This window comes from Aulonocara stuartgranti (assembly GCF_965226115.1).
Source record: "Aulonocara stuartgranti genome assembly, chromosome: 9".
NCBI classification, from domain to species: domain Eukaryota; kingdom Metazoa; phylum Chordata; class Actinopteri; order Cichliformes; family Cichlidae; genus Aulonocara; species Aulonocara stuartgranti.
The window spans coordinates 3,454,916-3,468,771 of record NC_138960.1 but is presented as its reverse complement, the minus strand read 5'-3'; the positions used below and the strand labels follow the sequence as shown (position 1 = coordinate 3,468,771).

The 13,856-nt window shown below is 44.3% G+C and overlaps 1 protein-coding gene across 1 annotated transcript in view; it reads left to right on the top strand.

The window, feature by feature from the left end:
- Nucleotides 1-42: 42 nt before the first annotated feature.
- Nucleotides 43-13,856, top strand: part of kcnh2b (potassium voltage-gated channel, subfamily H (eag-related), member 2b) — a 250,785-nt gene continuing 236,971 nt past the window's right edge. Inside the window, exon 1 of the mRNA XM_082547606.1 lies at nucleotides 43-3,065. Coding sequence (XP_082403732.1) covers nucleotides 2,990-3,065 — 76 coding nt within the window. The 5' untranslated portion in view covers nucleotides 43-2,989. The remainder of the gene's footprint in view (nucleotides 3,066-13,856) is intronic.

Sequence of the window (13,856 nt, the reverse complement as noted above, 5' to 3'; positions counted from 1 at the left end):
ACATTTAAATATAATATTTACATTTAACATTTAGCATTTAGATTTAACATTTAACATTTAGATTTAACATTTAGCATTTAGATTTAACATTTAAAATCCTGTTTTAAATATGAAAAGTTACAAATATTTTACTAAATGTTGTAAAAAATGACTCGAAAAAACATGTTTTTGTAAGATTTAGAGCTAAATGTGGAAAAATGTTGCTGTTAATTTCGGCATGTTTCAGTTTACAAACGGCGCCCCATATTATGGGGAATGCAAAGACAGTAAGATTATACATGATTTAAAACCCATCATCCATCTCTCTGCGTTTCTCTTGGTTACTTCATAAAACCTGCTGCTGCCTGCAGCTTCTACGTCTAACACAACTGGCAGTGTGAAAAACACGGTTTCTGCTGACAGTTTCATTTACTGCGGAGCTGTTTAGCCACGGCTGTAAGGAGATGTAGCTTTTAATGGATGTGTCAAAGTGACGCCCGGAGCTTGTTCTCTTTATTTATTTCAGTCGTTTATCCAATATAATGTAAGGTGCGCACACATTAATTCATCAATGAACTTTAGTTACATATTGATTTTCCTCTCTCATCATCGCCTTCTTGCCTCCTCGGTCCCCTCCTTTCTTCCTCTCCTCGTCCTCTCTTTTCTTGACTAAATAAGGGAGTTTTGAGGGGAAGGCTGACCAGCACGCCTCCTCTGGCTTTCAGCTGCTTCAGTAAATACTGCTGGAAGTAATAAGAGCAGTAACCGCTGCATTTTTAATTCATGCCAAAGACTCACGTTTTGATCGATAGTCTTCGTCCAGCTGCAGGGCTGCAATTTATCACGTGTGACTAATCATTAAAAATATGATGCTGAGGAAAAAGGGGGGAGGACGCCTTTATGGAGCTGTGCAGGACAGTTTTGATAAATGCTTCCACGGAGCAGCAGAGGGCTTCAGGCCTTTGCTTGGCGCTGCTGAAAACAAGGACGTTTTCCTCAGTCGGAGCCATCACAGGTGAACCGGCTGCAGTCCGGTTCCAATGGACTTCAAGGGATTCAGGAAAACGCTTTGTCTGCTGATGCCTTCAATGCCGGTCGGAAAATTAATACCTCACAGCTAAATTGAAGCGATGCTTCAAACAAGGTCATCGTAATTTCACCTCGTTAGTGTCCCCAGCAGCTCACAAACTACTCTTGCTCCCAGTGGCTTTGACAGCAGCGCACACGCGGCTGCATTTTAATACAAAAAGACGAGAATTTCATCCGATCTCGTCTTTGGGACATAATCAGCATTTCTGTTTCATTTCCCCCACAATGACAATATATATATACTACCAACCGTTTATCACAAGAAAACGAGCTTGTCAGTTAAATAATTAACTTGTGACAACATAATAATAACAACAATAACAATAATCATCATCATCATTTTGTGTAATTAGATTGTACTGTTGTGTACCATGACAGTATGTGGTTTCACTTCCGACATACAATTTAGTCCTTTTTAGCTAACAGTCTAAATTAATGACACGTTACGCGTTCTTAATGTTTGGAGAACATTCATATATTTAAAGATATTACATGTAATGCTAAAATAGAGCGGAAGAGCAGGACTGGGTTTCAATCCATCCGCTAGATCCGCAATACCCGACGCTCCATGAAGGCATCATCCCCAGGTTGACAGAAGGGGGGAACCCTTGTGACGTAGCTGAGCAGGCTGAGTGGTGAATCCCCATCCGACCCTCCCTGAAGCACAATAAAGAAGCACCAGCAACGCGTTTTAAACGGCCTTTCGTTATCCACGGCAAACTCGCTGATTCAGGATCAGCTCAGGCAGAGAGACACGCTTCACTTTCGCGCAGGTGAATGTTCCTTTGTGAGGTATGGATGGAGTCTTTTGTTACACAGAGACAAGCAGCACAGGAGCGGGCAGAAGGGCGTGGATGTAAACTGAATCCCTCCCATAGCTGCTGAGGACAGGTAATGCAGCACAAAGCCGAACACCTGTTAACAACGGCAGCCTTTCAGAGCTCGTATCCACCATCACCTGCACCACACATTCATTACAAGATCATCTTTGTGACAAATGATCTTGTTTTGAGGCATTTAAATCAGTTGCAGTGCTCTTTAATGATATCTGGGCCACGTTTTCAGCGACCGAAACCCCCAAACTGCAAAGCTCTTGGAGGTGTAATAAGCAGTTTTTTTCTGGGGTGAGGAGAGCAGGGATGGCCGAGAGCGCGCTCCTTCTCCTCCACCCATCAAAGGTTGGCTATCTCGCTCCTGATGCGCAAAGGGTTAAAAAGAGACGCAGTTAGAAGCCAGTGGAGCTGAAGTCATCTGGCAGAGCGCACAGCGAGATGGAGGAGAGAGATACAGTGAACACCTCCTAAAAAAACACTGATCTAGGACGCTTCAAGCTGCTGTTCTTGAGCTCTGCTGTTTTCATGCAACCAATCCGGTGTTCTTCATTTCCTCCCCAGTGAAACGCGCTGAGCTTCAGGTGGCGAAGAGGAGGAGGTGGAATAAGAGAAGAATAAAGACGCGCAGCTCAGCGACAGAGCCATGGCTCCACAGAGGTTCGTCGGAAAGCGCGCTTCACGGGAGCGGGTTGTAGTGCAGGATGAGTGGTCCCCCGCGCTCCAGCGAGTGTGAGAGCAGGAGGAACATCACCTGACAGGCGGCCCTCCCCTCGGGGGACACAAGCAGACACGCTCGCGCCTCTCAGGCTGGAAACTGGAGGGCAAAAAACGGCTCAGATCCTACAGCGCGCCTCCTTTTCCAGAACTCTCCTCTTCCTCACTTTCTCGTGGAAAGAGATTTCACTTTCTCTGCGGCCAAACTTGGGAAAACTTTGGCCCCCGGATTGAGCCTGGCGCTGTAGCGTCCATGCCGGGAGCGCCGTGAGCGTCGTGCGCCCGGCTGCGGAGATTGGAGAACTGCGCTCTCGCTGTGATATTATTCAAAGTCCCGCAAAGTCTTTCGCAGTCCAGGGGCCACTGCAGCGAAGATGCCAGTCCGGAGGGGCCATGTGGCTCCGCAGAACACCTTCCTGGATACCATCATCAGGAAATTTGACAGTCAAAGTAAGAATCTAGATTTTCCTCCTTCAGATTGTTTATCCAAGCGTCCACAGCCTGCTTTGCTTTCATCGAGGCCCGGCGGTAGTGATTGATTTGCTGACTCGGGAGCTGTTAGAAATAGCATCCTAATGATGTAGACGTTGAGGTGACACGTTGTTTTCCAGAATTAGCCTCAATTATGGTGTCCCCTGCATGCTTAATGGCCGTGACACGTCACAAGGGTCGGAACTCTGTGATAAATGAAACCAATCAGAAATCGAGCGAAACTTTACGGATGCCAAACGTTTCACGGCAGCAGCAGCTTGTGTAGATTGATGCGCTCCTGAGTTTACTTGGAGCCTCTTGTTAAAGGTTAGTATCTGCATCCTTTAGTACACTTGCTTTCATGGAATCAGGTTCGTCCTCAGTGTTTATACTCAGTAATCGCTGAAACCATTCTGAGTTTCGTTTGCCTTCCAAATCGCTGTTTCACATTAATCGATCTCCAGCAAGCTTCAAAAACAAACAATATATCTGAACCGATGGATTTTGCATAAGAGCCCGTGGGCATGAAATTCAAAGCTGTCTCCACCCGTCCCCACCTCCCTGTGGCACTTTTATCTTTGATGCAAATCATGCATGTTGTTCCCAACCACGAGCGTGTGACCAGACTTCAGACGTGCCTCTGCAGCCGTGAGCAGCACGTTCTCTGCACCTCGGGGCAGATGAAGATGAGGCTGTGGCGTACAGAGGAAGAAAGAGTGGATGTGTGTCATTGCCATTCATTTTCCAGGCTGGTGAAGGCTATATTGACGCAAGGGATTAAAATGCCTCTTTAAAATGTCAGTTTCTCCAGGGCGGAGAAGATAAACATTCAGATGTTGGCTGAATTAAAGTCTTTGCTCGGGACCCCCTGTCTAAACACAGAAAACAAGCTGCCTGCCTTCTACCATGCACCTTGCTCTTGGGTAGTTTACAGGCCTGCTGTGGAAAAGCCAGCGATGTGACTCTGCACTCCTAACAGTCACGACAGCAGCTGAAAATGAAATAAGGTTTTCACATAAAAACACTCTTTCCTCACACGGAGGTGCTGAGAAGAAACTCCACACATGTGCAGTCGAGTTGAATAATTGACGTTGGAGTTGGGTAATTGACATTAATCCTGCTCTGCTTAGTTTTCCATGCTGATAAGCGTGGATGACTCTGCAAAGGTGAACATATTCAGCTGTTCGCTGGAACGCTGCCGACTCACTCCACTGTGTTCATATCTTAAATGTCTCTTTCCTGAGGATTTGCATTTGGTTCAGTGTGTGGCAGGAAGCTTCCCGTGTTTATGAGAGAAGGGCAAAGAAGTTCACATCGGTGCTATCTGAACGCCTCCCCAGGGTCGTTTTCTATGACTGCTGAAGGCTTATGGCTGGGGTAACCCTGCCTGCTGCTGGTGCTGTTGTCATAGTGCCCGGCGGATGTGGGCAATGAACAGGGAGGCACAGAGGAGGAGTGTAAATGGACACCAAGATCTGTGAAGAAAGCCCTAAACTGGTTGAAGGAAAAGGCACTGAGAGCTGAAATTAATCCAAAGTAAAGATCTTTGCTTTTTCTTTGTAAGAGGCTTCATTTGATCAGCATTTAATATCCGGCTGCTTCTTTTTGCTCAGATATACAGTAAGTGAAGAAAGCTTCCTCATGTGGAGCACAGTGAGGGTGAAGCAGCCGTCATGCTACAAGAAGCAGAGCGGAGAGTTTTTCTGTTTGAGGTGGGGTGGCTTCTACAATAATGTGCTGATATCACAAAGCCTGATGCTGAGCATGGAGGAGATGATTAAGGAGCAAACTTTACCACCTGAAATACTGTGTGAGAACAAGGTGATCAAGCAGCTCTCGCGGCCTTAGATCGAAGCGTGTGCTATAATCTACACTAGACACAGAAACATGTCAACAGACTTTTAATTTTGTTTGTTTCTTTCACCATTACTCTGAAAACATTTCTCCCAAACATCCTACGACCACCTCTTTCCAGGTGTTTTTGATTGTCCCTGCCCCCCAAACATCTGATAGGTCTAAATAGGATCGTTAAGGAAAAGGAGGCGTGTGCTTCAGCAAAGGTAGGGCCTGTCAGGCCACTCGGAAGACATGCGAGCTGCTCAAAGGTCATTTTGAGCTATAGATGTATCAGGTGAGAAGGCTCATTAGACACCAGTGTCAGGCACGTTTTTATAACGTTAGAAAGTGCTGATTACTGTGATTGTGAGGTAGAACTATGTTGTTCAGAAGTATTCCACAAGGTACCAGAGCTTACACCTGTGAGTCTGCTGCAACACAACGACAGATAATCCACACGATGTCAGAATAATCAGAAAAATGAGATTTCCAGGTGGAAATATTCACATGAACACTTCATGCACGCACACACACACACACACACACACACGCACACACACACACGCACGCACGCACGCGCACGCACGCACGCACGCACACACACACGCACGCACGCACGCATGCACACACGCACGCACACACGCACGCACACGCACGCACACGCACGCACGCACACACGCACACACACACGCTTATATATGGAGTATAAAAGTGACAAAATGCAGCAGACAGAAGTAAATGTTGCACCATCAAACTTATGGTGGAAATTCAAATATCAAATACTTTCATTATTTCTATACTTTTTAACACTTTTTTGTTTCTTACTTACTAATTTAGCACTGGGTAACGATCACTGCTGAGAATGACCCAGATAAATGATAAAAGTTACTTATTAGTAACAAAAATCTTGAGAAATGGAAACATTAAATTCTGTCATGTATGATACGACACTGTGGGTCTACACACGGCTAAAGTTCAAATAATGAGGACAGTGTACTAGTACACCCAGACATTTATTGTAAAAAGGTGAAATAAAAGCTACAGTTTCATATGTATTCTATAGTCATTACTTCATATATTCAGTGTTACAGGACTCGAAATGTTTCCCAACCTTGTGTTTCTGTAGTTTGTTTGAAAACGTGCTCATTTCCAAGTGGCCTTGACAGAGAATGTATAATTCATGGGCTACAATATGTTTACTGATCCTGGTTTTCTGTTTATTCTGAACACCGCTATTTAGATGAAACATTAAATGTAATTAAAGGCAATAACAGGATAAGTCAACGGGAAACGATGCTCAAACACACGAGGACATTTTTAGCCGTCAAGGTTTCCAGCTCACGTAACTCATGTACATGCACCGTTATCAACCTTCTCTCCTTACTGTACCCTGATCCTCTGTGCACGTCCCTCGCTCTGCATGTCCCGTGATCCGCCCACAGACAGGGCCTCCTTTTCTACACGCCGGGAGGTCGCAGCAACCTTTAGGCTCACGTGGTGTTGTGTGTTTGCTGCTCCTCAGAGAAGACTTTGCCAGATTACAACTCTTAAAGTCGCTGTCCTCCAGGGAGGATGTTGCCGTTCTGCAGCTGAAGCACAAACACTTCATTGCCATAGAAACCCCACCTCCCCGTTTCCTCCACCCGCACTCCCACCCACTGTCATGTACACACACACAGACTGCTCGAAAAGGCACAAGTGCACTGTTATATTAAGCAGCTCCAGGTAGCTTTACAGTCTACATCCTTCACACACTGCGGTCAGTGCTGAACGCTGGGCCAGAGCTGACAGATAATTGGCTCTGCTTTTTAGTTTTAGGCGACCTGGTTGGGCTGAAGTTACCTTTGGTGACCTTTAGACACAGACAACTGAATCAGACGTATGGATGCAGGAGGACGATGTTGTGCTGACATGTAGTCTGTGTGTATCTTGATACATTGCGCTCCTCTGTGTCATTGCTATGCAATCAGTGAGCCTCACTACTGTGCTGAGGGACGTGTTCTCACACTACATGCACACACAGTCAGATGTTACATGCATAGAAATAACAAATATTTTTGCATATTAATGTAATGAATGTAATGTCAGGCATATTCTGAAGTCTCCTAAGAGAATATTAACCATTTCCTGTTTGAGAAGGCATCAGATAGCTCGCTGTCATTGCATGAATAACACTCGATCAGGCTGATATACCAGTTTAAATGTTCTACTGCCTGAAAAGTCAGATGTACCTGTTGTATTCATGCACACAGTGGGATTGTTGCAATAAAAATGTCAGTTAAATATATCATACAGGAGACTCACACAGTGATAATTGAGAAGTGAAATGAAGTTTATTGGATTTACAGAAAGTGTGCGATAATTGTTTAAACACAATCAGGCAGGTGCATCAACAATGACTATTAGCAAGGTTGCCCAAACATTTGCATCCCACTGTAGTTACTGATAATTAGACTCTAGCAGGCAGTTATCACTTTCCAGGTGTCCACTCCCTTACCTTTAAAAGTTAACACAATCCAACCCTGTGATTACATTTGAAACACAAACATTTGAGTTCTGGTAGGTTTAACGGGGGTCTCGTTGGCCTGACTCACCTTTGGAGCCTGACCGTTAGAGGAAGCACAGTCGTTGCTTCCGTGTTGCCACATTTTGTCGAATCCTAAATTGCTGCTTACGTCAGATTCACACACAGACAACAGGCTGCGGTAGCTTCCTCATTTTCTTAAATTTGCAAAGTCAGATTCTTTAGTCAGATTTACACCAACCTTTGACTTTTAAGGAACTGATTTGACACACAAACAACATGCATTAATAGAATAAAGTGTAAACAGAATTTAGTTTGCCTGTTGAGTCTCTTTTTGCTTGTCAGCCGGTGACAGAAGGTCAGCCACCTGAGCGTCCTTGAGCTCCATGTTTCTCTGGGCTTTGATGGTTTCCACTCAAGGTTACACTTGAGTCTGATGCTCCAGGGCAGGAAGACAGAAATGTTACATACACCCACAACAACATACGGCTCGAATACATGGATCAGGCTGTGATCGGACATGTGAGCGCTCCATCTGCTTTCTTCTTGGATGGCTGTGACAGCGATGCAGAACAAATGTAGCCTGTTTCCCTACAGATGCACAGTTTAGAAAATGATATTAGAAAATTCAACAATATTAAAAATGACCTACAAAAAGACGTCAATATTGGCAATACTTAAACAGTCCAAAACAAACAGAAAGAGCAGGGTCTCCTCTGTGGTTCACCTTATTCTTCTGCTCCATCTGTTTCATTCTGAGGGTGTAAACACAGCAACTCTGCTGCTGGAGGCAGGAGTGAGTCAGAGCCTCGAGATCGCACTTTGCTGCTGTGAAATCACTCGTCTCTCACTCACACTCTCTTTGTCTCTCGTTCACACACACACACACACACACACACACACACACACACACACGCACACTCATGTACTTGTAAACTCCTGGAGCTTGTAAACACTCTCCTCTCCAACTTGCTCCTTCCTCCTTGCTGCTCCTCGTCTCAGCTGACAACCAGCACTCCCTCCATCTCCCTCCACCCTTCTCCTCTCTCCACAGATGCCCAACGTGCAGCCACGCCTAACTGCCTTCTGGCATTATGTGGGCACGTATTCAGCGAAGCAACATGGTACCTGCTGGGGGTGCTGAGGGTGTGTAGCCATTCTCTCCAGCTTGTGCGTCTCCTTGTTGAAATGAGGTTGAAACAATTATTTGTCTATCTTCCTTTTGGGTTTTATAATGAGCAGCTTCACTCAGATTATGCCGCCCACGCTCGCACGTTGTTTTGGTGGTGGCAGCTACCTGACACCACAGTCACGTTTTTAGAATAGTAAGGTATGGTACATTTAAACTTACTCTGCTGCTGTTAAGGATGGAGAGGAGTTTGTTACACTCACTGCTTCAGCTGCTTCCTGGAATTCGATCCATCTCAGCTCAAAAACATATTTGTAACAAATTCAAAGTTAGCAAAGATTCACCTTTATCGCCTCGTTCTTCTGCAACAAACTCAACACACTCGGTTTTATTATAATGCAGCAATGAAACAGTTGTATTAACACTCCTGTTTAAACATTAAACCTAAAATATGGCTTTATGAGATTTGTTGATATGCTTGGGATCATTATCCTGGTGTTTGGGCCAAGTCATGACTGTCACACAGACGGCCTTACTTTGGTATGAAGAACAGTTCATGTTCAGCCCAATCACTGCAGGGTGCCCCCCCTTGGAACTGTACTTCATGGCCAATCAGCCCCACTTTGGACTAATGTGTCCAAAGGACGTTGTTCCAAAAGTGATCAAGGCCAACAGGTTTGGGATGTTGCTCTTGGGTAGTTTTTTTCACAGTGTCTCTGAGCAACACTCGGTCTGACCTTGGGATACGTTTGCTAAGACGTCCACTTTTGGGAAGATTGGAAACTATTTTGAATATTTTCCACTTGCATAGCCGTTCATACTGTGGAATGATGGACTTTAAATTGTTTGGAAATGGGCTTATAACCCTTCCCAGATTGATGAGTAGCAGCAGCTGCTTCTCTAAGATCAGTGCTGATGTTTCCCTGCTTGGCATTAAGTCACCTGAATGCACCACAGCAGCAGCCTTTTAGAGGAGCTCACACTCACCGATGATCAGTGAATCAAATGCATTTGCTTAGCAACATCTCGCTTTCAGCTGTTAATTTCTCTTTTCCTGAAGTGAGAAAAGGTGAACTTAGTTTTTCACACCATATTTCTGCCTTTCGGCCTCATTTTTGGTAACTCATTTTGTTGTTCCCCGAGGTTGTGTTTGATTTTGAGGCCTGCTAAGGACCAGATTTTGCAGTTGTGCGTGAGGTCAAATGCTGCAGTGTTATGCGTTTGTATTTTTCTGCTTTAATGGCTTGAGTTGTGTTGTAGTTTCATCATAATCAGCTTACCAGTCAATAAAGCTGTAAGCATGCTGGGCCCCCTGTGAAGAAATGAACTTATGAAAAGCTGAAACATACACACACACACACACACACACACACACACACACACACACGCACACACACACACACACACACACACACACATGCACGCACGCACTCTTTCTCGTGCCACGAGGGTCTGGGAGGATTCCACCTCCTTCCACATCATCGGCTTTTAATTGGTAGAGCCTTTCATTAAAAACGAAAAAGTAGTGCCCCGAAGACTAATGCATCAAACGATGCTTCCCTACTGTGCTTTTTTCCTAATGCCGAGATGAAAACAGGAGACAAGCCTGAGTGCATCAACAGCAGCCAGTCAGGTAATCAGGAGGTTTATCCCTCACCTTGATGTGAGACAGAAGCAAAGATGAATAAAGAAGAAACGATCCCACTCAGGAGTTTTTCACCGTGGACACACTTCATGTATTTCTTTGTGGGCTGATAGTTTAGACACGTAAAGACTGAATGGATGCCATTCTGTCATCGTTCAGTTACAACTGCATCAGAAGTCTGTGACACAGGCTGAACTGAAAACTAAATCGACATTTCAAAGTAGATCTGAGCTGCGATTCCCTCTGTTAGCTTTAAAAAGCAGGAAACAACTGGAATTAAAGCTTCCTTATCCTTACTGTAGAGTATTTGTTATGAAAATCTATTTGAGATAATGACAGTTGTACCTCATCATTGCTAATTCAAAATGGGCTATTACTGTAAAATGCACCACAATTTTGCAAACTCTGCAGTTTAGCCTGCATGTACTGCCTTGTTACCTCTGAAATTATGATTTTGTTTGTTATTTGTCCGTTCAAACACCTCCAAACAGAAAAAAGTGCAAAAGCACACAAAACACAATAAAAATAGGAAAACAAAATGTATCCAAAGTATGTTTGAGGAGACAATAACATGTCGAGCTAACAGTAAATGGACACTACTAACATGTATCTTTAAAATGATAAAAAACACACATTACCACATTGCCCATATTTTGCCCCTCACAGTGATCAACGCTGATGAATCGGCCGCTTGTTTAAAAACAGCATAAACAAAGCTCCCGACTGCAGGATTCAGTCATATCTGCCTTGAACTAGTTTGCTGGAATAATGTATTTTGACTTTACTGTGCCACCCATGTTTGCCTTTGGAGGGAATAATGCAACTTTGTAGCTTTGGTCAGTATGCTAGAAAGCATCATGTGAGATATGGAGTTATGCATTTCAGTCGATTGCAGGTTTGGTCACAGAGCACAGCTGCTTCTTATAATGCTGCAAAAATCTCAGCAGGTGTGAGTCTGCAGATCTCAAGCCTTTGATATGAAATGCAGAGGAGCCTTAGAAAGGAGGTCAGGGAATATTGATTTACAAGAACTGCTCATTTATAGAAACAAGAAGCACTACAGACACATTTCTTATTCAGGAGGAATTCATCCTCAGATGTTGTTATCAACACATGTTTCAGATTTTTCTGGAGAACAGCTCTGAGGGAGTGCACCTCCTATCTTTCTAAATCCAAAAATATCACTGCATAGCCCAGCCGCCTGTCCGTGTTCTTGGTAGATCCCAGTGCTTTGCTCTCCTTCTCAGCCTGTGCCTCACTCTGTCACTGCTTTATCTCCCGGCAGTTGCCCTTTCTCTCTCACCCTCCCATTCATCAAGTTGCCCTCCTACGGGTTCCTCCGAAACTTCATCACACACCTCTCATCTACTCTTGCTTTGTCTTCACTCGCTCATTTGGACTTCCTCTCTCATTCACTGTGCCACCTCAAGAGTGGTGGCACAGAAAAGGCCAGCTAACTGACTTAAGGACCCCGGAGTCCCCAGTGTCCCGGGGATTAGACCTCATTTGCATAAATCTGCATAACTTCATTAAGGCACAGGGAGACGCGGTACACACTGTAGCCTGAGACACTTCAGAGCGAAACAGCCCATTAAGGATGGCAGTGATTATGGGATTATCACTCCTAACGACTGTTGGGGACTGGAACTCTGAAAAGTTCCACGCCGCATGACCGAGAATGCTCAGCAGGAGATTGGAGATTTCGGTCAGATGACCTTAGAAATGCATTCATCTCGAATGTGCACCGGACTACTTCTGCTGCTGTTAAAGTTAGATGTGAGGTGCTACAGTAAGCATTTAAACATTTAGTGGTGGATTAAAAATACAAATATGATGAATGAAAGTTAAAGCTGCGACCCGAGCATGTGCAAAACCCCTGCTGTCTCCTTTGCTTCGTCACACTGAAATGCTCATAACCTGCAGTTTTAAATGCAGCTTTGCAGTATGAGCAGTTGTGCAGCTCAGTGGTTAGCACTGTCACTAACTGAACCTGCTGATCAATGTGCAGCGATCCCATGTTCTCTGCTCCTACACAGGTAAGAAGGTGTGGGAGCTCCCACAGCTTCCCATAGTTCAACGACATGCATCATGTGATTCTAAAGTGGACACCAGAGTGGCTCAAGTGAAGAATAAAGTGAATATGTGGCTATTTAAGGAACTTCAGTTTCCTTTAGCGTTATTTTTATGCCGCTATTCTGAGGGGACGTAAAAAAAATTGCAAAAACCGAGCGAGCGGGGCTGCTATTGTGTGTGTGTGTGTGGATAATAGCAAACACTGAAATACATCTTTTGCACGCAGCGATGAATTTTGCTCACTCAAATTGAGCTTTTCTTCGCTCCAAATAAATTTCTCCTCAAAATGCAACACTTGCACCTGCATTTTCTTTTACGTGCGCTCAGAATAGCGGCACAAAAATAACGCCATAAGTTTCTGGTACTTTTTCAGCCCGAGAAGTTTAAGACTCTAATAGACTGCTCACATTAAGAATAATTACTGTTTATTTAAATAGCCATAATTACTATTAATGAGATTTGAAATGATGTGAAGTGGGTTAAAGTTTGCACCATATTAAGAAGAGAAGAAACATCAGTTTCACTTACTGCATCGTCACCAAAGAGGAATCGCTGGCTGAACTGTTCACATGTGAACTGCTGGTGCTCACTAAGTGCACTGAAGCTTTATGAGGATGAACATGTCTTGTTAGTTGTTGTCTGCCTCTTTGTTTCCCTGACATACAGCGTACTGAGCTCAGGGAAACTACTGCCTATGGTCCAGAGTCAACTCATATTACTAATATCTAATATGCATGTGCAACATGTCTTTAAATAAATGAGAGGCTGTGCTTGGCATGTCTGCTCTGCTGGGTCTCCAGAGTGTGTGGTGCCGTGTCTCTCCCCACACGAGGAGCTGACACAGTGTGCTAACTGCTAGTCTTGTCAACACTTTTCTGTTCAGTAAATAAATAAAAAGTCATTCCTGGAAATGTATTATTTATGGATGCTGTTTAGAAACTGTTCCAAAAATGCAACCTTATGTGGACGGACACAAATGGGATCCCCCCACATCCTCCTGTCAGCTGTCTCACACTGATGACATCAGCATTTCTCCAACCGTGTGTGCTTGTGTGCTGCTGACAGTGTCAGGCCGGCATCTGTAATGAGACAAAAATCCAAGTAAATCTTGGAATAGCTCATTGTGCTGTGGCTGCATTTTCCTTGTAGTGCCAGTTGAGGGATATATGTCATTATTTTTCTGGCACTGTGGGAGCTGACTGCAAGTGCAGCTGACTGACTGACCAATCAGCTGGTTACTGACTCAGGCAGAAACATGTCCCACCTGTGAGCTGACAGCCGGGGGCTGGATCGGTTTACATGCTGGAAATGTTTGACCTCCATCACTGCTCTGAATCTAATTCTCCATCTGCTGTTTTCTAACAAAGAAGTTGAAAGGTCGACTCTGGGTGGGAACGCTCCTAATATAACTCCCTTTGGTCCCTAGTGGTGAACATCTTTTAAAGCGATATTAGAAATCTTTTTTGTTTGTGGCTTTAGACTTTTAAAGATGACGCATCTGCTTTATCACTAACAGCTGCTAAGCTGCTAAGAAAATACTAGTACTGTGGTAGAAACACCCCC